We start from the raw sequence: 24,864 nt of genomic DNA, 5'->3' as shown, positions 1-24,864 counted from the left end.
TATTATTAGCAGAAGTAGTAATATTTATATATATATAATATATAATACTATAAGTTTATATATAATTATACTATTATAATATTTTTGTTATATATAATTTTAGATATAATTGTACTTTTATCGTTTTATATGTTTATTATTTTTTATCTATATAATTGTATGTTACAATTGTACATATATAATTATACATTATCATTTAATTGTATATTTCTTCTTATTATGTATCTATATAATGCGATATATATAGTGTACAATTACCATATACATTTGTTATTATAATTGATATATATAATAACATATTACAATTTTATGAGGAATTATACATTTAATATGTTTCTTATTGTTATTATTTTTCTGTTTAATATTATATAATACTTTTAGACATTGTTATTATTATTTTCATTATTATTAATTTGTCTTGTTGTGTGTGTAACTATTGTTACCTTACTTTTACTTATGTTTGTATTTTTTAATCATTTGTCTCAGCGCAGGATTATTACAAAAATAACTAGTAAAGACAGAAAAATAACTAAAGTGTTCAGAAAAATCCATGGACTCGTCAAGCACGCGTTTCTGAGGACTTTTAATTTGAAGCGTCTGAGCGCTAACCCGGAAGTGTAGTGTATTGTGTTGTTCAGGTTCAGTTGGTGAGTGTGTGCGGCTGCTGATCACTGCTGGAGACGAACAAGAACATCCAAAACCTGCAATATTGGGTTTAGGCTCGAGTCGCAACCATGTCTCGGGGATCCATTGAAATCCCTCTGCGGGACACAGATGAGGTTTGGACTCGTTTTGTCTCTGTGTGATGCTTTTATTGTAGCTCTGTGGACAGCTATCTTCTGCTAACATGCTATCATCTACGCGCTTTTGATAAGTTTACATCAAATTAATGAACTAACAAAGGCGAATGACAGAAGTGCCTCCGAGAGTCAGTCATAATTATACTGTCATTATACAATGGTGTAAAAATACTTTAGTTTATCGTTCTCATCCAAGCATATTTAAGCATTTTCCTTAGAAGTTTGTCTATGATATATTTTCTGCTAATTATTTTCATTTTTTTATTTAGAACCAAGCCAAAAAGTACAAAAACTGAGAAACATTGTACAAATTAAAGTTGCATAGTTTGTATTACTGTAGTTCGTACGTGTTTATGTTCAGGTATTGTTTCCAAATGCATATTAATGTACTTTTTAAATTGTTCAAACATAGGCACTTTTTTTCAACTATAACTATATTTTGTTAATATTTTATTTACTATATATTTTGGGACTATAATAACCCAAAATTCTAATGATTAAATCAAACTAAATACTAAAAAATATCTTAATATCACATCGACTTATATCAAATTAACAACAATCTTTTTTTCTTTATATATATATATATATATATATATATATATATATATATATATATATATGATTTGTATAATAATTTTAGAAATATATTTGTCGTCATTATTATTATTAATTTGTAATGCAGTGCAACATGTCTCAGCGGCATTTTTACAATAAAAAAACATCTTCCACATGAACTGATATTATTATTATATAAAATGTTTTTATTATTATTTTATTTTTTATTGCAGATATTTGAGCTCTACTGTACTTCTTTTTTTTTTTTTTTTTAAAGTGAACTCTTTTAAATCCCTTCTTAAAACATACTTCTATCGAAGAGCCTTCCCTGATTTTATTTGAAATACAATTTGGGAAATTTGGACTTTTATTTCTCAAATGTGTGTTGTTTCACTTGCCTTCATGTTTTAGCTGGTCGCAATTGTTTTAACCCTTGTGCGGTCTTCGTTTGGGGTGCACACTCAGGGTCTTTGGGGTCTCCAGAGAACCCAGGCAACAAAATGTAATTTTATAACAAAATAAGTGTTGTTGTTTTTCTAAACAAATATAATTTTACTCTGTTTATTAATGTTTTTACTTCATATTTGTACAGTTTTTGGAGGATTTGCCTTTTTTTTTTAAATTTATATAATAAAAAAAAAAAAAAAAAAAAAAAAAAAAATATATATATATATATATATATAAAACAGCTTTTTGAGTAAAATTCACTTTATAAAAGACCCACATTTCTAATTTTCATTCATGTGGATAACATGGATAATTTGACATGGTTTAGTGTAAGATTTTTGCCCATCTTTTGGAAAATGCAGTTTTAAAAGTAAAAAATTCTCACTTTTTCCAGTAGATGCTGCAGAGCTCCACTATGTGTTATTTGACTGACTGAAAGACATCTTTTCACAAGTATTTTTCAATCACAATGACAATAAAAGTTACTTTTTTGTCAAAGTTTAGCTTTTTTTGTACTGAAAAAATAAGTTTTTCAATATTGTTACATTATGATGAGTCCCCGCTTAGAAGATGGACAAAAAAATGCTAAACTTTGACAAAAAAGTCATTTTTATTGTCATAATTGTGATTTCATAATATTTAGATATAAATCCAACTGAAAAATACTTGTGAAAAAAATGTCTTTCAGTCAAATAGCAAATAGTGGAGCTCTGCAGCCGTCTACTGGTAAATGTGATTTTTTTTTTTTTACTTTTAAAGGTGCTCTAAGTGATCCTGGGTGGAGTAACTTCCTGTTGACGTTCGAAATGTTGTCAAACAAAACAGAGGCTAGCTAGACCCTCCCTCCTCCTCCTCCTCCTCCCCCTCCCCTCAGTGCTTCCTGAAACAGTCATGAACGCGCATTTAAAATCATTCTTGTTTGTTATTGGCTGGAGCATGTTTATTATGATTCGTGGTCCAGGCTGCACCAATTTGTTTTTATTGCCGTTTTCGGAGCTTGTGGCGACTACAGAGGCCGCGTTTTTTTACAGTGTGTTCAGGGGACAGGCAGCTAGCGGATAGTGAGGAGATGTTTGCTGTATGTGACAAAAAATGTTTTGGCCTAAAAACGCGTGACATCACTTAGAGCACCTTTAACACTCTGAGGTCTGAGGGTATCGCCGGCGATACCACCGCGGTTTTTTTCTTACCAGTGTGAAAGAGACTCAAAATACTCTGTCAATGTTGCACATACAATTAAGAGTTATACACCATTTTAATCTGTGGAATATCTTCTTTTATTTGTGTACACTCAGAGTAAAAACAAAATGTTGTGCTTTTTGTAAAATAAAGAAAACTAACATGATGCGTGATCTCTCGTCTCCCTCTGAAGGAAGTCCAATCTGATAGTTCTCAGAAAATGAACTGTAACTTAGTGAATACTAATCACAGAAAAATTAGACTTATGTCTAAAAAAACGTTGAAATGTCAGGTTTTAAATCGTGTAAGTCAAATCGAAAACAAACATTCTGTGTTTATGTAATCTGTATGAAAAGAAAGCCATGTCAGAAGTCCGTGATTCAGCTCATTACCCGCTAATGCGGCCACGCCCACAGAGCCAGCGCTATTCAGACACAAATTCAGTCAGTACATGCATTCATCGTCTCAATCGTGTATTTATTGTCTTGAAAAGTGTTTTGAATAGCCATAGTTAGCGATCTCTGTCCTCTGTTAGTTCGGTTAGTTCCTGGATTGCCTATTCTTCTTTAGTGCTCAGGCATTTGTGGACAAAAGGGGCAGAGCGCCCTCCGGCTGCAAGTATGAATTGACAGTATCCAGCACTCATAGTAATGACAATAAATCCTGAATAAATATTACTCTTCTGTATAGAAAATTGACAAACATATGAGAATCCATCAATATTTCTCCAAATGTGCATGTGTAACACAGTTCGTAAATATGGGAAGAAGGAGGCGGGAACCGGCGAACGTTCAACAAAAGTTTAATTCAAAATAAACGAACAAAACGAAAGTAATACCGGCAGACCCTCGCGGACGTCTGCCGGCCACACAAACATAATAAAACATAACATAAAGTCCAGGCCTGGTCCTCTCACGTCCTTCACTGACGTCGCTCCTCCTTTTATGCTTCCGGAGCTCCTCCGTGAGAGACTCGAGGCCGGCGCGTCTCGCAGGTGATGCTCATTATCACTCGCGTCACCGGCCTCGCGCCGTTCCCTCACGGCTCTCGCCCGCCCTGCTCGTCACAGCATGCTTTTAAGCTAAAAGCCTATATGAAATGCCATAGAGGTAACATAATTGTTCAGACACTTTGCATCACAGAAATACATTATATTTTAAAGTATATAATAGAATACCATTATTTTATATTGTAATAATATTTCACAGTATTGCTGTTTTTTCTGTATGTTTGATATACACCATCACAGAGGGTTTTTTCAAAGCCTACCTGACTGAAAGGCCTCATTAATATGCAAGTCATTTCAGGTCATTATTATGTGATTCTTTTGTCTTCTCAGGTGAGAATCACCCATTATACATGAGGATTCACGCCTCCACGCATACTGTGTTTCTTGACCCAAGATGTTTTAGAAAATTTAAATCTCTCTATTGTTTTATATGAACAAGCAGGCAGCATAATTTTTACCTCATTTTGAAGCAAAAACTCTCGTCTACAACTTCAAATACCCAGAAGTCTTGTGAACAAAGATTTAATATATTTTTTTTTTGGCCTTATTTCAGTGACTTAAGTTTTTTGTTTATTCAATAACCACGCATAAACGTTATTCCTTCAAAAACACAAACATATACATACATGTTCCTCACATATTATGGTAGCCTAGTTTGTGCTGAATACAGTGTAATGACACTTCTCCCATTAATATGTTTATGAACAACTGAAAAAAGCACAAATGTCAGGGCATGTCAAAACTTCTCCAGGGTCCCAAAAATCCTCAGACCCCTGAGGGTTAAAACTGCATTTTCCAAAAGATGGGCAAAAATCTTACACTAAACCATATCAAATTATCCATGTTATCCTCATGAATGAAAGTTAGAAATGTGGGTCTTTTATAAAGTGAATTTTACATAAAAAGCTGTTTCTATATAAAAACCTATTCAAAAAAATATTTTTAAATTTATTTATATAAATTTAAAAAATATGACAAATCCTCCAAAAACTGCACAAATGTGGAGTAAAAACATTAATAAACAGAGTAAAATTACATTTGTTTTTTGTTTTTTTTTAAAAACAATTATTTTGTTACAAAATTAGATTTTGTTGCCTAGGGACTCTGGAGACCCCAAAGGCCCTGAGTGTGACTTTTTTTTTTTTTTTTTTTTTTACACTAACATAAAAACAAGATATCATTCCGATATTTTTTTTTTTTTTTTTTTTTAATTTGTCGATCCAGAAAGTGTTAACCACTACAAAGTTTAATGCCATTTGGACAAAGAGAACAATTTTTTTTATTTTAGCAAACGTCATTTGGGGTCCAAAAGACCCCAAAGACCTTATAAGGGTTAAATCAATTATTTTATAACTTGTATTTGATTCTTTGTACTGTTGGTTTTAAAAGTGCTTAATAAATCAAGATTATTAAAATTTTTCCGGTTCTGGTCCCCATTAATGGTTGGCATTCACGGAGTTCATATGTTGTTTCTTCCTCAGGTTATTGAGCTGGACTTCGATCAGCTTCCGGAAGGAGATGAAGTCATCAGTATCCTCAAACAGGAGCACACGCAGCTGCACATATGGATCGCTCTCGCTGTGAGTGTCAAGCTCATGTCAGGTGACTTTATTAGGGTTTCTGCTGCACAAAAACCTCACTGCTATTTCTTTCTTTTTAGTTGGAGTACTACAAACAAGGCAAGACAGAAGATTTCGTCAAGTTGCTGGAGGCGGCACGAATCGATGGAAACCTGGATTACAGAGACCACGAGAAGGACCAGATGACGTGTTTGGACACACTAGCAGCTTATTATGTCCAACAGGCTCGAAAAGAGAAGAACAAGGATGCGAAGAAGGACCTCATCAACCAGTCCACTCTTCTGTACACCATGGCAGACAAGATCATCATGTACGATCAGGTAAATGAAGGCTGCGTAGTCATATTGTAGCAATCACTGTTATTGTTTTACTGAGTTTTTGTAACTCTAATGATGCTATTTCTCATTTCCACAGAACCATTTGCTGGGAAGAGCTTGCTTCTGTCTCCTGGAAGGAGATAAGATGGATCAAGCAGATGCTCAGTTCCAGTTCGTTCTTAACCAGTCAACAAACAACATCCCTGCTCTGCTGGGTAAAAGTCACATGATCATAACATGCTTTAAAAGTCAACCTGAAATCAAAATTCACCCTATTTACCTAATACAGGTTTCCCACGGACCCTTAAAATGTCTTAAATGATCTGATTTAAGATCATAAAAAGTCTTAATTGAATTAAGTTCAGTGCTTCCCACAGGTTTGAAATATACTTGCGGTGGTAGCCGGGCGAAAAATCCTCCTATTACCCAAGGCACAAAAATCATCTACTACATGTGACAAACAAATAATGTGTGATTTTTAACAGTATTTTTATTTATTGACATTAATTTTAATTACATAGCATATTACATTTAATTACATACTAAAATTATGCATTATTATGCATTGTAAATTATGCAAAATTACAGCATTTAAATGGTTCACCTTTTCCTATGTTCTCCTTGCTGTCATATAGTGTCTCTCTCAGTGAATGGGACACAGATTTTACTAGTAAAATTTATATAATGAATAATTTGTGTGTCAAATAATGTTATTAGTCTTTTCTTCCTGTGGGGGAGACTACAATAATTTACTATGAATTAAATGGAAATCAAATTAAATACAATTTGTGTAACCAAAATACCAATAATGCCCAAAAGAAAAAGAAAAAACTTAGCATGTGACTTTTAATTATAAACAAGCCCGAAATACAACGGGACTCTTATTTTGAAATGTCTGTACTATTGCAGGCTGATCCTTCAGATTCTTTCAACCGTATAAAACATTTTATATAAAGGCCATAAAGTAGACTTTGTAATAAATTAGCATAAATCTGCGCTTTTCATTGTTTGAGAATCACTTTGAATCAGACTGAAGCGCTGTTGCACGAGCTTGTAGAACGCGCAACAGCGCCCCCTTGTGACTTTGCAACATGCAGCACCTGTACCTGTGGGAATGTTCGCGGGAGTAAACAATTCTGACACACAAATAACGAGCAGGTACGAAACGACTAGTTATTCGATCGCGGATGGTTTCATTATCTTGCACGGATATAAAAGTATAAGAGGATAAAAATAATAAAAGCAAAAATGTGTCTCCAAATATACTTGGGCGGCCGTTATTATACGTGGGTGGCCCGCCCAAGTAAAGTCTATGTGTGGGAAGCACTGAAGTAACTGAGCGCTGCATGCTCAAAGTCAAAACACAGCGCTCTTGTCATGATAATTAAGATTTTTTTTAATGAATGAAGTCTCTTCTGCTCGCCAAGGCTGCATTTATTTGATCAAAAATACAGTAAAAACAGTAATATTGTGAAATATCATTACAATTTAAAATAGTTGTGAATTTTCAGTATCATTATTCCAGTCTTCAGTGATCCTTCAGAAATCATTCTAATATGCTGATTTGATGTTCAAGAAACATTTCTTATGCTGCTTAGGCTGTTTAATATTTTTATGGAAACCATGATACATTTTTTCAGGATTTTTTGATGAATATAAAGTTCAAAAGAACAGCATTTATTTGAACTACAAACCTTTTGTAACATTATAAATGTTTTTACTGTCTCTTTTGATGAATTTAATGCATCCTTGCTGAATAAAAGTATTATTATTATTAGTTTTTTGAAAAAAATCTTACTTACCCCAAAGTTTTGAATCATGGTTTCCACAGAAAAATATTAAGCATCACAACTGTTTTCAACACTAATAATAATAAATGTTTCTTGAGCATCAAATCATCATATCAGAATGATTACTGAAGGATCATGTGACACTGAAGACTGGAGTAATGATGCTGAAAATTCAGCTTTGATCACAGGAATAAATTACATTTCAAAATATATTAAAATGGAAAACAGTTCTGTTAAATTTTAATAAATTGTAAATTTTTAATCAAATATATGCAGTCTTGGTGAGCATAAGAGACCTCTTTCAAAAACTTTAAAGAATTTTAATTTTTGACCGATAGTGTACATGATTTATTTTGAGATTGTTTAGTATGGACACGTTATTAATTTTATATGTGCAGGTCTTGAAAAGTCTAGATATCCTGTAATACATGTTCCTGGTCATAATGTGCAGTTCACATTAGTCACCTTATTATAGAAGCGTAATATTGAAGTTAAATGTGAATGCTGTTTCATGGTTATTGATAGATGTTGTCTTGTTATGAATGATTATTTATGTTTATGTCCTTTTAACAGGTAAGGCGTGCATCTCCTTCAACAAAAAGGATTACAGGGGAGCTCTAGCCTACTACAAAAAAGCTCTTCGCACAAACCCTGGCTGTCCAGGTGAGTTGAAAATACTATTATCCTTTCCTTGAATCCTGAATACATCCTAGATGGTGATAGTAGATCAATTTATACTAATGAAATCTTTAATTTCTGTCTCTGTCACTTGACATCTAGTAATGAAATTAACGTCAGTTAGATATTATGTTCAACGTTTGTGGAAATAAATACAGAAAAAAGATTGATTCGTAGGGTTTGAAGATTCAATATCGAATCGACCATATTTTTAAAAAACGATTAATCGAAAACTCGCTTTTTTGCCCAGCCCTAGTCAAGACTGGCAGAGCTCATTTCTTTGTAATTGTCTTATTGCAGCCGAGGTAAGACTAGGCATGGGCCACTGCTTCGTCAAGCTCAACAAACTAGAGAAGGCTCGCTTGGCGTTTGGCAGAGCTCTGGAGCTCAACTCCAAATGTGTGGGAGCACTGGTGGGTTTGGCTGTGCTGGAGCTCAACAATAAAGAGGCCGACTCCATCAAGAACGGCGTGCAGCTGCTTTCCAGAGCCTACACCATTGACCCCAGCAATCCTATGGTGCTCAATCACCTCGCCAATCATTTCTTCTTCAAAAAGGTAAAGCTGGATCCCTCTTGTGATCTACCGTTTAGAATTGGAGATCTTGTACTTTATATGTACTTTGTGTTTTTCAGGACTACAGCAAAGTGCAGCATCTGGCTCTTCATGCTTTTCACAACACAGAGGTGGAGGCTATGCAAGCAGAGAGCTGCTATCAGTTAGCTCGTTCCTTCCATGTCCAGGTGAGACAGAGACTTCTTTCATTTGAGAAATAGTGTATAACCTGTATGGGTATATATTTCGTATATGAAAAATATAATGCATATGTTTTTATATTATAGTTTTAGTCATTTTGTTAATTGCTTTTGTTGATTTAATTAAATTTTATTTCAATTGTAGTCATTTTTAATGCTTACATTTGTTTATTTCAGGTAGTTGCCAAAGCAACATTTCGAATTGTCTTTTAAGTTATCACGGTCATTATTTCGCACTATATATAAATACACATACAATACATACAACATACATATATATCATACCGACAAACAACAGTTCTTTCTGGTTCTTGAATCTGATTGGCTGAGAGGCGTGTGATATTCTCCCAGTATCAACACTGGAACCGTTTGTATCACTCGCTTGCAGCGACTGTCATGGCGGTCAAGCAAATCCACCATATTTAAAAAAAAAATACTACTGTTGTTGTGTCATGAAAAGTAGTTTTAAGAGTTTTTTAGGTGAGAATGTAGTTATTTAGTTATTTAGACCTCAAATATGTGACTCATATATAAACATAGCGCCTACTTTAGTGTTGTCACAATACCAAAATTTTGACTTCGATACGATACGAACTTAAATATCACAATACCGATACTTAAACGATACTACGACAAAAACCTAAAACGGCAGGAAAAGTAAATAAATAACATATGACAGAACGTCTTTCTTCACCAGTGTGCAGGTAACCGTGAAGTTAGATTTAATATAATTTTTAATGTTTATTATTTTCATGCTCAATAAAATTGTAAATTAGTCCTATTTGCTGTTATGCTTTTTTGCTGTTTTTTTATACATCTAGGTGTTTTTGACAGTAAGATTATTGTAAAAATTATATTACTGTAAATACTTAGAGCATTGTTATTAAAGCATAAATTGGTTTAAAATAACTGTATATACCCTTCACATATTTATGCATTTTATATTACTTTTATTTTTGCAACCAGATATCACTTATTAAACTTAGACTCAATAATACACCTCAGGTCTGCTTGCAGGAGTAAAATAAATAAAAAAACACTCATTTAATGTTTGAGAGCATAAACATAATGCTGGTATCACATTCACTAACCTGTCGCTCTTTAAATTCTTTGTACAAATCGGGATGTTTGTCAGCAAGATGCTTTTGACTCCCTTCGTTTGCGTTATTTTGTAACATTTTTTGCAGACGGGATTTGTGGTTTCCGTGGGCTTGCCCTGACTGTTGTCAATGTAAGCATGTCGCTTCGTGCATCTGCTTTCTCAACAATTTGTGGACGGTCTGCAAGAGCACTTGTATTTGCAACCATACCTCTCGTTTTGTCACCATAAAAGCCGTTGCGCAGTTGAGAGGAATAAACACGCACTCAGTGTGCCTTAGAAGCAGCGCGCTGCACGCACACTGCCCCCTGCTGTCGCATTTTAGGAAATACAGCTGGCATTCAAAGTACCGGTACTAATAAAATGAAGAACTGTTTTTAAAAGCAGGGTATCGCGATACCTTTCTAGTACCGGTATATCGTGCAACACTAGCCTACTTTACAATTTGTTTAGATGCTTTTGCAGATGTGAGCTCCAGGCCATCAGCGGCCGATAAGAGCTCGAGTACCCACAGAGAACAGCTTCATCTCGGCCAGTCCTTTGGGAATTTGCTTTATATTTAGGCTAGATTTAACTAAAATACTGTACTAGAGCGCTGCTTTTGAACTTTTGATTAAATTGTTTGCTTGTTTATTTATTTATTTCATTGTGTTTATTGTTTGCTTGTGTTAATGTCTTTTTATAATGGCTATTGTTGTTAATTTACACTACCGTTCAAAAGTTTGGGATCGGTATGATTTTTAATATTTTTAAAAGAAGTTTTGTCTGCTCACCAAGATTGCATTTATTTAATTAAAAATACAGTAAAAACAGTAATATTGTGAAATATTATTACAATTTAAAATAACTGTTTTCTATTGGAATATAATATAAAATGTAATTTATTTCTGTGTTGGAAAAGCTGAATTTTCAGCATCATTTCTCCAGTCTTCAGTGTCACATGATCCTTCAGAAATCATTTTAATATGATGATTTGCTGCTCAAGAAACATTTATTATTATTATCAATGTTAAAAATGGTTGAATACTTTTTTGTTCAGGATTCCTTGATGAATAGAAAGTTCAAAAGAACAGCATTTATCTGAAATACAAAGCTTTTGTAACATTATACACTACCGTTCAAAAGTTTGGGGACAGTATGAATTTTTATTTAAATTTTTTTGAGAAGAATTTAAAGAAATTAATATTTTTGTTTTTCATCAAGCATTTTTTTTCATCAAGATGCATTTAATCTATCAAAAGTGACAGTAAAGACATTTAAAATGTAACAAAAGATTATATTTCAAATAAATGCTATTCTTTTGAACTTTCTATTCATCAAAGAATCCTGAAAAAAAATATTGTACACAATAAATGTTTCTTGAGCATCAAATCATCATATTAGAATGATTTCTGAAGGATCATGTGACACTGAAGACTGGAGAAATGATGCTGAAAATTCAGCTTTGCTAACACAAGAATAAATTACATTTTCAAATATTTTCAAATAGAAAACAGTTATTTTAAATTGTAATAAGATTTCACAATATTACTGTTTTTACTGTATTTTTAATTAAATAAATGCAGCCTTGGTGAGTAGATGAAACTTCTTTTAAAGACATTAAAAATCTTACCAATCCCAAACTTTTGAACGGTAGTGTAAATATTGCTGTTCAATAAATATTATTTTATATTAGGGCTGGATGATTATGACCTAAAATCAAAACCTTGATTACGATTAATGAACGATTATTTTGTTTATTTTTTGCCCTCATAGTTCACTTACAAGGTTTGTACTGTAAATATGCTTGATTATTAAAGGTGGGATATTTTTTCCTATTGAAAGCGTCTGACATAACAGCTCACTTTCAGCAGTTATTTTATCGATGGTTCGTAACATTTCTTACAGATTTCCGCTTATTGTAAATCAGATAAATATAAATTAGCACAATACAAGTGCGTAATGAGAGCGATTGCATGTATGAATTAGCCATACCGTCTCACTATTAATGTGAAGCTGTGGGTTGTAAATTCAAAGGTAGGAAAATATATGCTATAATATCTTTTGAGTTTCTAAGCTACTTCAGTGATAAATCACAGGACAGCGCTGACAACTAGTTTCTGCTTTCCTCTCTATGTGATCTTCACGTTTTGTGCAGCTACTGTTTGTATGAGTGTTCGTGCCATAGCGCAGCTGCGCGAGCACGGTAGCTCGATATAATAATACACATACGATCTTCTAAATCGCTAAACTGGCAAACCGTAAAACACAACTGACAGAGTTTAGTGAAGACGCAAGGCTCACCGCTCGCGCGCCGTCTGTGTGTGTTGACTCGGCGTAGGACTTCAGTGAAAGTTACATTATTACGCCTTTAAATGGCAGCAAAGAAGTCTTTATGAGTGAGTCAGAACAAGGAAGTGGGAAATCCCCTTAACTTTTAAAAGGACAAAGATAATGCTTTCCTCAGTGGACATTCAAACAGATTTTTTTATAATGGAAATGATATTATGGATATCGACCTGAAGAATGAGTGCTATATCAGATGCAGGTAATACACTCGTTTAGTCGATCTCTCTCTCTCATAATACCATAATACTCTACATAATACAATAAGCTTCAATGAAGCGACTCAACGTTCCTTCATTACTAGCTCTAAAGTGACGTTTTAGCATTAGTAGCGGAGGCTTGAGACTTCATGGCAGAGAGAAGTAGTTCAGCACAAAAAGGGCTTTTAAAGACACTCCATTGTTGTTTCTTATTTATTTACACACGTGTGCCATCGAACTGCTGTATAAACACAATATCACACTCGGACCGAGGCCAAACATGAATCGACCTGGCCGATTATATCAACTGAAATTTCCTGTAATGTCTGAGACTAATAAACTTTCACATGTCTTTGCTTTTAGGAGGACTACGACCAAGCCTTCCAGTACTACTATCAGGCCACTCAGTTTGCATCATCTACTTTTGTACTGCCCTTCTTCGGCCTGGGCCAGATGTATGTGTATCGTAGAGACAAGGAGAATGCTGCGCAGTGCTTTGAAAAGGTCCTGAAGGCATATCCCAACAATTATGAAACCATGAAAATCCTTGGGTCACTTTATGCCACGTCGGATGACCAGGAGAAGAGAGACATTGCTAAAGTATGACATTTGATATATTCCAAAAACTGCATTACACAAAAAAAAAAATTCCCAGAGATTATAAGGCTGTTTTTTTTTTTTTTACTCATAGGAACATTTGAAAAAAGTCACAGTACAATATTCCGATGATGTGGAAGCCTGGATCGAGCTCGCCCAAATTTTGGAACAAACAGACATTCAGGTAACCGTGCTGTTTCTACATGCACGGTGTTTGACTTGTGTAATGTACACCTCTCTCACTGTGAATTGTCCATCTTTCCTGCAGGGCGCTCTTTCCGCATATGGCACTGCCACTCGCATCCTTCAGGAGAAGGTCCAGGCTGATGTTCCTCCTGAGATCCTCAATAATTTGGGGGCTTTACACTTCAGATTGGGAAACCTCGGCGAGGCCAAGGTAAAGATAAATATTTGGCTCAAATTAAAGGTGCAGTCTGTAGTTACAGCTCTTAGTTGTGCTTGTGAAGGCTTGTCTCAGCCAAAAGTTGGCTACTTTTAATAAACGGTCCAACATATTAGGAATAATTTTGGCTGTGTATCATGAGTAAGCAATTGAGTAGACTGACTCTGTCTAGAGTGAACGTAAGCATCTCTTTTGTATAAACTAGGGCCCTATGATTTCCATGATGCAGAAAACATGGACAGAATCGCAAAACCTAGTCATATTAACGGAATTTACTGTATAATGCGGCATGTCACAAATTTTGTCAAATTTTTGATGAATAAATAAAAAGCAGGTCGGTACACTTAAAGCAAATTGCGATATAGACTAGTTCTGTGAATATATATACGTGACACTCTGTGTTTTCAGCCTCTGCCGCCTCATGAATGCATGAAGTCGCTCTGAGAGTCACTTCATGAGCATTTTTCTTTTGAGAAAAACTATTGTTATATCATAAACACAGAACCTCAAAGGTCTTCATAGCAACGCATCAAAATAAAAGTTCGATTTAACTTGAAGAAATTGTGACAGAAATATATTACTGTTGTACAGTAGAATGTAGCTACGTCTCAATGTAATAATAATACTAACACTAATACTACTACTAATAAAAAATTATTACAACTTTTTTTTTTTTTTATGGAATAATCAATTTTTCTTCCATATTTTAATTTTAACAGTAAAGCTCTGTTGTGCAGCACTTAGTTTGACAAAAGTTTAATTTCATATGATTAAAAGATAAATGAATGTTTTATGACTTAATTTGATTGGCAGAAAAATTAAAATGCACAACACAGAATTTCTGAAAAAAACAAAAACTAAACTTCATAATTTTTTTTGATTTATTAAAATTTTATTAAACTGTTAAAATGGAACCCAGAAAACTTGAAACAGAAAACACAGAATTTGGTAAAAATAAAATTTGAGAAACAAATAAAACATATTTCAGAGAGCCCTAAAAAATTTAATTTTTGTTAAACTGTTGTTAAATAGATTCATGATTTCAATTAATTAGACATGCCTTTTTGATTACCAACATTTAATTTAACCATTAAAATGGATATTACCTCAGAAATTACATTTGACTGGGAAATTATTGGAATGGAATGTCTTGGACAATTTGGTTATGGAAAAAGTAGCATCAGGAATGCATTAAATAAGTCAATCACACATTTCAATTTCTTTGTAGAAATACTTCCTGGCTTCTTTGGAGAGGGCAAAAGCTGAGGGCGAGCATGATGAGCACTACTACAATGCCATCTCTGTCACAACCTCCTATAACCTGGCCAGACTCTATGAAGCCATGTGCGAGTTTCACGAGGCTGAGAAACTCTACAAGAACATCCTGAGAGAGCATCCTAACTATGTGGACTGTATGCATCATCACAGTGTTAATTATGTGTGGCTTTTTTTCAGCAAACAGTCAGTTAATTTGATTTATTTGATTTTGTAACAGGTTACTTGCGTCTTGGAGCGATGGCACGTGACAAGGGAAATTTCTACGAAGCTTCTGACTGGTTTAAAGAAGCCCTTCAGATCAATCAGGTAGATAGTTCTTGCTGACATACATGGGCCTACACATATATTTTCATTCTTCTAGATCTGTATTAATCTAAATAATCAGTGCTTAATTACAATGCCAGCTGCAAGAGTCTCTTAAAATAAAGAAAGGTCACATGATGGACCAAAAATCACATGGAAAAAAATCATTAACAGTCATCTTTCCTTGGAATTTTGCATTGTTGTAGTTTGAGATGAATTGTCTAGTATAACGTAACGTGTACTCGTATATGGTTTTTTTTTTATTTTTATTATTATTATTAATTTTCATTTTATATATATATATATACACAAAAAAATGTCAAAATGCCAGTCTTGGTGAGTGTTCACATAAACAGTCAGTTGTTTGAAGTGAACTTAAACAGTTGAGAAAGAAAACGCATGTGTAACAGTATAATGGATCCGTGCATCAGGTCTTAAAGTGACAGCAGCCTAATAAACCTGCTGCCAAATTATGAGATATATATATATATATATATATATATATATATATATATACATATCCAGGGCTTGACATTAACTTTTTTGCTCTCCAGCCACTCTGGCTAGTGGTTTTCCAAAGTTACTAGCCACTCAGCATTTTCACTGGCCACAATTTTTAATCAATACCATGGGGAAAAACTGCCATATAGTTATTTTTAATATTATCTCATAATTTGACAGCAGGATTATTAGGCTGCTGTCACTTTAAGACCTGATGCACGGATCCAATATACTGTTACACATGCGTTTTCTTTCTCAACTGTTTACGTTCACTTAAACAACTGACTGTGTTTATGTGAATACTCACCAAGACCGGCATTTTGACATTATTTTGTGTGAGTTTGACTGTTTAAATGCAATAAGCAGTGAAAAAGAACTCAGTTTAGTACTGAGAGGTGGCTTTATGTGCGCACACTTTTGCGCAATATGTGCAATCCCACGCCGAAATTCTTGCCCTGTAACAACAACAATATTCATCGGGAGCAAATGAAACTAGTGAGTGAGGGGAGGCAGGTTTGTTTGTTGACTTGCTGTTGGAGAGATGAGAGAGAGAGAGAGAGAAAGAGCAGCTGGTATTGTGTGTCTATTCTGCGGAAGATGTGCATTGGAAGACACCTAGACTTTTTGGACATTATTAGGAGCACTGAGTTTTTGGTAATTTCTTCAGATCTGTATTAATAAAATGTGTTTTGCAGGACCACCCTGATGCCTGGTCGCTGATTGGTAACCTACACTTGGCCAAACAGGAGTGGGGTCCCGGCCAGAAGAAGTTTGAACGCATCCTTAAACAGCCCTCAACTCAGAACGACACCTACTCTATGCTGGCGCTAGGAAACGTGTGGCTTCAGACGCTACACCAGCCCACTAGAGACCGAGAAAAGGTGCCTCACGTTATTCAGTCGACAAACCATCATGGGCTGTTAGAATTTGTCTGTTTTATTTATTTGCTCCTTTTTTTCCCCAGGAAAAGCGACACCAGGATCGAGCTTTGGCGATCTACAAACAAGTTCTGAGGAATGATTCCAAAAATCTATATGCTGCCAATGGCATAGGTGCTTTATCTGCTTTTTAATTAGCCTTGCAAGGCCAGACTTACCAGCTTACTTGTGTTTACCCGTAATTATCTTTCTTCTGTGTGACGTAGGTGCTGTGTTGGCACACAAGGGTTATTTCCGAGAGGCACGGGATGTCTTTGCCCAGGTCAGAGAGGCCACGGCGGAGATCAGTGATGTCTGGCTGAATCTTGCACACATCTATGTGGAGCAGAAGCAGTACATCAGTGCTGTGCAGATGGTGAGAGAACTAACAAACTCCTCTGAACAGGAAGGGTTTTGCTCTGGATCTGTTACTCACCGCCTGTTTTTCTCTTCAGTATGAAAACTGCTTGAAGAAATTCTACAAATATCAGAACACAGAGGTGCTGCTGTATCTGGCTCGAGCACTCTTCAAATGTGGCAAGCTGCAGGAGTGCAAACAGACTCTTCTCAGGGTGGGAAAATCTTAATGCAACTTTTTTCTTTTCTTTACTGCAGGCTGGATTTCACTAGTTTATGAAAAGCAAATAATTAAATCATAAAAATGTCAAATTAAAAATGCATTTATTTGTAGGGTTATTTATTAATATTGTATTAAGTAGGATTCATTTTTTTGATTTTATTATTTAAAAATGATCTACTGCTTTAATCTATTAATTGTAAATGTTTTTCCGGTTCTTTGATTCCCAGGCTCGGCATGTGGCTCCCAGTGACACTGTGCTGATGTTCAATGTGGCGCTGGTGCTGCAGAGGTTGGCCACGCTGGTGCTGAAGGACGAGAAGAGTAATCTGAAGGCTGTGTTGAGCGCGGTGAAGGAGCTGGAGTTGGCTCACAGGTACGTGAACTCCATGACCTCCGTGACCTCCAGCCTGAGGCTCTCGTGTGCTGCTTTCATAACTCTGTTATTGTTCTCACAGGTACTTCAGCTACCTCAGTAAGGCTGGAGACAAAATGAGATTTGACCTTGCGCTGGCCGCGAGCGAAGCCAGGTACGGTTGCTCTTCCTGATATGTGACTTTTCTTCTGAAAGTTTCCTCTTACAGCATGACGCAGACACTTGTGATCCGACGGCTCCCGAGAACTGCATGACGGCAACATCCCAGCCAGTCTGAAATTGTTTGTTTACACACACACACACACACACACACACACTGTTCGTTCATTCCTTCAGTTGCTTGTTCCTTCCTTCCTTCCATAATCCATCCATCATTTGCTTGTCTGTTCCTTCCTTCCATCCTTCCTTCATCCATCATTCATTTGTTCGTTCTTTCATCCTTCCCTCCATCCTTTGTTTGTCTGTTCCTTCCATCCATCATCCATCTTTTTTGTTCCTTCCTTTCTTCCTTCTTCCATCATTCATTTCTGTTCTTTTCATCCATCCATCCTTCGTTCTTTCTTTCATCCTTCCCTCCATCCTTTGTTCGTCTGTTCCTTCCAACCATCATCCATCTTTTTTGTTCCTTCCTTTCTTCCTTCATCCATCATTCATTCTCTGTTCTTTTCATCCATCCATTCTTTTTTTGTTCCTTCCTTCCTTCCTTCCTTCCTTCCATCCATCCATCCATCCATCCATCCTTAGTTTGTTCCTTCCTTCCTTTCTTCCTTCATCCATCATTCATTTCTGTTCGTTCCTTCCATCATCCTTCTTTCCATCATCCATTTTTTGTTTGTTCCCTCCTTCCACTCATCCATCCTTTGTTTGTTTCTTCCTTCCTTCATTAATTTCTGTTCTTTTCATCCATCCATCCATCCATCCTTTGATCATTCATTCCATCCATCCCTTCCTTCTCTCCATCCATCATTTATTCTTTTGCTTGTCCGTTCCTTACATCCATCCATCCATCCATCCATCCTTTGTTTGTTTGTTCCTTCCTTCCTTCATCCATCATTAATTTCTGTTCTTTTCATCCATCCATCCTTCGTTCTTTCTTTCATCCTTCCCTCCATCCTTTGTTCGTCTGTTCCTTCCAACCATCATCCATCTTTTTTGTTCCTTCCTTTCTTCCTTCATCCATCATTCATTCTCTGTTCTTTTCATCCATCCATTCTTTTTTCCTTCCTTCCATCCATCCATCCATCCTTAGTTTGTTCCTTCCTTCCTTTATCCATCATTCATTTCTGTTCGTTCCTTCCATCATCCTTCTTTCCATCATCCATTTTTTGTTTGTTCCCTCCTTCCACTCATCCATCCTTTGTTTGTTTCTTCCTTCCTTCATTAATTTCTGTTCTTTTCATCCATCCATCCATCCATCCTTTGATCATTCATTCCATCCATCCCTTCCTTCTCTCCATCCATCATTTATTCTTTTGCTTGTCCGTTCCTTACATCCATCCATCCATCCATCCATCCTTTGTTTGTTTGTTCCTTCCTTCCTTCATCCATCATTAATTTCTGTTCTTTTCATCCATCCATCCTTCGTTCTTTCTTTCATCCTTCCCTCCATCCTTTGTTCGTCTGTTCCTTCCAACCATCATCCATCTTTTTTGTTCCTTCCTTTCTTCCTTCATCCATCATTCATTCTCTGTTCTTTTCATCCATCCATTCTTTTTTCCTTCCTTCCATCCATCCATCCATCCTTAGTTTGTTCCTTCCTTCCTTTCTTCCTTCATCCATCATTCATTTCTGTTCGTTCCTTCCATCATCCTTCTTTCCATCATCCATTTTTTGTTTGTTCCCTCCTTCCACTCATCCATCCTTTGTTTGTTTCTTCCTTCCTTCATTAATTTCTGTTCTTTTCATCCATCCATCCATCCATCCTTTGATCATTCATTCCATCCATCCCTTCCTTCTCTCCATCCATCATTTATTCTTTTGCTTGTCCGTTCCTTACATCCATCCATCCATCCATCCATCCATCCTTTGTTTGTTTGTTCCTTCCTTCCTTCATCCATCATTAATTTCTGTTCTTTTCATCCATCCATCCTTCGTTCTTTCTTTCATCCTTCCCTCCATCCTTTGTTCGTCTGTTCCTTCCAACCATCATCCATCTTTTTTGTTCCTTCCTTTCTTCCTTCATCCATCATTCATTCTCTGTTCTTTTCATCCATCCATTCTTTTTTCCTTCCTTCCATCCATCCATCCATCCTTAGTTTGTTCCTTCCTTCCTTTCTTCCTTCATCCATCATTCATTTCTGTTCGTTCCTTCCATCATCCTTCTTTCCATCATCCATTTTTTGTTTGTTCCCTCCTTCCACTCATCCATCCTTTGTTTGTTTCTTCCTTCCTTCATTAATTTCTGTTCTTTTCATCCATCCATCCATCCATCCTTTGATCATTCATTCCATCCATCCCTTCCTTCTCTCCATCCATCATTTATTCTTTTGCTTGTCCGTTCCTTACATCCATCCATCCATCCATCCTTTGTTTGTTTGTTTGTTCCTTCCTTCCTTCATCCATCATTCATTTCTGTTCTTTTCATCCATCCCTTATTAGTTCTGTCCATCCATCCATCCTTCCTTCCTTCTATCCATCCTTTGTTAATTCCATCCATCCATCCATCCTGTGATCATTCATTCCGTCATCCCTTCCTTCCTTCCATCCATCCTTCATTCATTTGTTTGTTCTTTCCATACTTCCTCCTTTACATCCATCATTGTTCATTTGTTCATTCCTTCCATACTTCCTCCTCTCCTTAATCCATCCATCCATCCATCCTTGGTTCATTCCTTCCTTCCTTCATTTGTTCCTTCCATCCATCCTTTGTTTGTTTGTTTATCCATTCATCAACGTTTGTTTGTTATTCATTCCATACTTCATTCTTTCTTTTCTTCCATCCATCATCCTTCCTTCCTTCCATATTTCATTCTTTCCATCCATTCATCAGTTTCCTTCCTTCATTCTTTCCTTTCTTCCATCCAAATCCATCATCCTTCCTTCCATCTTTGTTTGTTCCTTCCTTCCATATTTCATTCTTTCCTTCCATTCATCATTGTTTCCTTCTTTCCTTCTTTCCTTCCTTCCTTCCTTCCTTCATTCTTTCCTTTCTTCCATCCATCATCCTTCCTTCCTTCCTTCCATCTTTGTTTGTTCCTTCCTTCCATATTTCATTCTTTCCTTCCATTCATCATTGTTTCCTTCTTTCCTTCCTTCCTTCCTTCCTTCCTTCCTTCATTCTTTCCTTTCTTCCATCCATCATCCTTCCTTCCTTCCTTCCATCTTTGTTTGTTCCTTCCTTCCATATTTCATTCTTTCCTTCCATTCATCATTGTTTCCTTCTTTCCTTCCTTCCTTCCTTCCTTCCTTCCTTCATTCTTTCCTTTCTTCCATCCATCATCCTTCCTTCCTTCCTTCCATCTTTGTTTGTTCTTTCCTTCCATATTTCATTCTTTCCTTCCATTTTATCATTGTTTCCTTCCTTCCTACCTACCTACCATTCTTCATTGCTTTCTTTATTTGTTCTTTCTGTCTTTCTTGGAACAGAAAGTCTTTTGAATGGCTTGAGGGAATAAATGATGACAGAATCTCCAGCGATCTGATCAGTATAAATGTATTTTCTCTCTCAGGCAGTGCTCTGATTTGCTAAGCCAGGCTCAATACCATGTGGCCCGAGCTCGTAAACAAGATGAGGAGGAGAAGGAGCACCGCGCCAAACAGGAGCAGGAGAGAGACCAACTGCGGCAGCAAATGCTGAAAGAACAGGAGGAGAGGAAGAACAGAGAGGCTGAAGAGCAGAAGAAACTTCTTGAGCAGAGAGCCCAGTATGTGGAGAAGACCAAGAACCTGCTCAACTTCTCAGAGGGAATGAAAGAAGCAGCAAAGGAGAAGAGGAAAGGAGGCAGTGGACGGGTGAGCTTTTTTTTTGGGATCTGGGAATTTTAAAAATGCAAGACATTGTTTTTCTATGTTCGTTTTCTTTTTTCATTAGCGCAAAAAAGGTGATTTTGATGACTTTGTCAATGATGACTCTGATGAAGACCTACCAATGAAGAAGAAGAAGAAGAAGAAAGTTGGGAGTGGCAGTGAAGTTGAAGATGCAGGGGAAGACGGAGAGAAGAAACCCCGGAAGAAGAGGAGGAGGTAAACATTAATGAGAACAGATCCACAGAATTCATAGAGCGTTCATGTGGTGAAATGCAAAATATGATCTAGTGTTGAACTTATAATTGCACTTTTTTGCTTTGATTTTTTTGCATCTAATTGAATAGTTTAATTATTAATCAAACATTTGTAAGTTTTGATTTATGTATTATAAATTATTTAATAGAACCCTAGTGTTTGTAGTTAAAAACAGACTCAAGCAGGGTCAGGTTGAGTTTTAGTGTGTTTCTCTTGTTGCTTCCTCAGACCAGCTGGTTCAGATGAAGAAGAAGGAAGCTCAAGACCTAAAAAGCAGCGCAAACCCAGAGAGCGCAAGAGGATTGAGAAGGTACCGATGCTCTGCGTTTAATATGCAAGCTTTACCTGGATGTAGAGATTTAGATCTCATTGCATTTCTCTTTTTTTTCCCCAAGTCCAAGCCAGAGCGCATGCCGCCATCTCTTAAAGGGAAGATCAAGTCCAAGGCCATCATTTCATCCTCCGATTCATCCTCCGATGAGGACGGCCTGAAAATAGCAGAAGACAGGTGAGCGATGGTCACTTGAGTTTGCACGAACTGAAAATTCACACTATCTGTGTTTGTAAATGAATGCTATTGATCTTATTGTGAATGATTGATCCATGCATATGTTTCATTTTTAATTTACCTGTAAACCTTCATGCATAGATGTGAATTTAAATGCTTGTAATTAGAGATGCACCGATATATCGGCCAATAATCGGTATCGGCCGATATATCCTGTCAATCAAAAGAGGGCAGGAAAATGCACTGCATTTGGGCTTTGTGTAAAGAAAATGCTAAGAAACCAGTTTGATGTTCAATATTAATAGTAATTATATGAATTATTAACATTCTGAAAGTTAAGAAATATTAATTTAATCTTCAGAATTTAGTTAATGTGTGTTAATATTAATGTTTGTTTATAACTCATACCAGTTACTCTGAAACAAGTTGATAAAATGGAGAGAATACAGTTTTTATTTGCATTTTTTCCAAAATATAATAATTAAAAATATAATTTTTAATTATAATGAACTTATCATTAATTTAAAAGAAGGTATGAAAGGGAGAATCCCCAAATTATCAGTATCGGCAGATATCACTCTGAATAATCTGCTATCGGTATCGGTGGACAAATTTAGTATCTGTGCATCTCTAGTTGTAATTAGAGCTGCACAATTAATCGTTAAAAGATCGCAGTCTCGATTCAAACACCCAAGCGATCTCATTCATAAAAGAAGGGTTAGTTCACCCAAAAATGAAAATTCTGTCATTAATTACTCACCCTCATGTCGATCCACACCTGCAAGACTTTTGTTCATCTTCGGAACACAAATGAAGATCATTTTGATGAAATCTAAGAGATTTCTGTCCCTTCATTGACAGCCTATGCAAATAAAACTGATGCTTCAAAAAGAGATCAGAAAACTAATTCATAAGAGTTTATGGTTTAGTCAGTCACACTTAGTGAGTAAAAGCCTAAATTAAATCTCTTAATCATATAAAGTGATCGTGTCTCTTTAGAAATGTCAAAGTTCATATTTAGAAGATGAGCTTTCAAAACTTAGTCTCTCACTTCCGCCAAAAAAGGATCAAAGATTTTGATGACATCATGCTGCACTTTAGCTTCTCATCAGATTTTCTGTCCAATCAAATGCTCTCTAGAATCTAAAACGTCCCGCCCCCTACATTATAAATAGACGCTGAAGCTGCGTCTAAAATCGATCACTTGTTCACACATTTACTGTTTTCTACATGGTGAGTGGCACATTGTGCACTATATAGGGAACAGGGAACGATTAAGACAATGCTTTCCATTGGGGTGAATGAAGTCTGGTTTCACGTTAGTGTCACGTGAACCGCCGCAGCTCTGGTCCAGAAACACGATAGCACAGAGCGGATCGTATGCATGAGGCGTGAGTCGGCGCAGACCACAAAACGTACCGGACCCATTTGAATTCTGCAAAGAATGCTGTATTTTAAAGTGATATGCAGGAGATTAGGAGGAGAAACGGTTAGAGATTAGGAGGAAATTGAGGCTTTATGGAGTTCAACAGCTCTGATCGAGCTGTGATATAAATGAAACGCTATTGGCTATTTTAAAAAGGGGGAGGAGCTGTTAGAAATAATGTTGCAAAATCACAGCGACTGTGTCACAATATTGTTGTATATAGTTGTTATTTCAGTTTTATCACAACTTGATGTTTATTTATTTCCTAACATTGTTGATTTTATGTCCAGAAACCCCAGGCACAGCGGATCGGGTTCAGACGACGACGACAACCACGAAGGCCACAGGAAACGCATCGCTTCTGACAGCGATTCCAACGAGGAGCGGAACCAATCAGGCAGTGAGGCCGGCAGCCCCCAGCGCTCCGGAAACTCGGACGAGGACGAGTCTGGCAGCGATCGGCCGGTGAAGAGGAGGAGACCGCAGCAGCAGCAATCTGACTCTGATCAGTCGGACAACGAGAGCAAAAAGAGCCGCTCCGAAGGGTCTGACGATGAATCCCAGGCTGGATCTCCGGCCGCCGCGTCAGATCGCGGCTCAGAGAACGAGGGCTCTCCGCAGAGGTCCGACAACGACTCTGAGCCTGAGGGGTCCAACAATGAAGCCTCCAACAGAGGATCTGATGACGACAGTGACTGAATTTATTGACCGTGCGGTCTGTTGGGAAAAAGAAAAGCCTTTTGTTCTTGTAACGTTCAGATCATAGCCTACGTAGTTATGTCATCCAGAATAATGTTTCTCTGATTTTAGTTTTTTTCTTTGTTTTTTTTTCAAAAACATGAGAACGTGTTTTCTGTTCAGTCTTTTGAGTAAGATATGTTCAAAACCTCTTTAACAGACATTTTGAGGAGCATTACAGCAAATATTGTGCTCTGTGGTCTGAAGGGACAATCACACGCTGTGATTCAGAGTTGGTGTACAATATGAAATACCTTTTGAATAAAACATATTTTGAAAAATA

The 24,864-nt window shown here is 36.3% G+C and overlaps 1 protein-coding gene across 1 annotated transcript; it reads left to right on the top strand.

The window, feature by feature from the left end:
• Positions 1–612: 612 nt before the first annotated feature.
• On the top strand, positions 613–24,864 carry ctr9 (CTR9 homolog, Paf1/RNA polymerase II complex component). The gene is made up of 23 exons (XM_048186284.1): positions 613–779; positions 5,475–5,573; positions 5,654–5,893; positions 5,988–6,105; positions 8,254–8,343; positions 8,659–8,915; positions 8,993–9,100; positions 13,100–13,336; positions 13,428–13,517; positions 13,602–13,730; positions 14,965–15,148; positions 15,232–15,320; positions 16,514–16,699; positions 16,783–16,870; positions 16,963–17,111; positions 17,191–17,307; positions 17,543–17,688; positions 17,771–17,842; positions 21,357–21,639; positions 21,719–21,870; positions 22,138–22,219; positions 22,305–22,417; positions 24,134–24,864. Exons 1-23 carry the CDS (start codon positions 735–737, stop codon positions 24,540–24,542), a joined length of 3,483 nt encoding a protein of 1,160 aa, XP_048042241.1. The 5' UTR covers positions 613–734; the 3' UTR covers positions 24,543–24,864.

This window comes from Megalobrama amblycephala, linkage group LG3 (assembly GCF_018812025.1).
Source record: "Megalobrama amblycephala isolate DHTTF-2021 linkage group LG3, ASM1881202v1, whole genome shotgun sequence".
NCBI lineage: Eukaryota > Metazoa > Chordata > Actinopteri > Cypriniformes > Xenocyprididae > Megalobrama > Megalobrama amblycephala.
The sequence above is the reverse complement of the archived record's forward strand: the minus strand, read 5'-3'. Positions and strand labels throughout refer to the sequence as shown.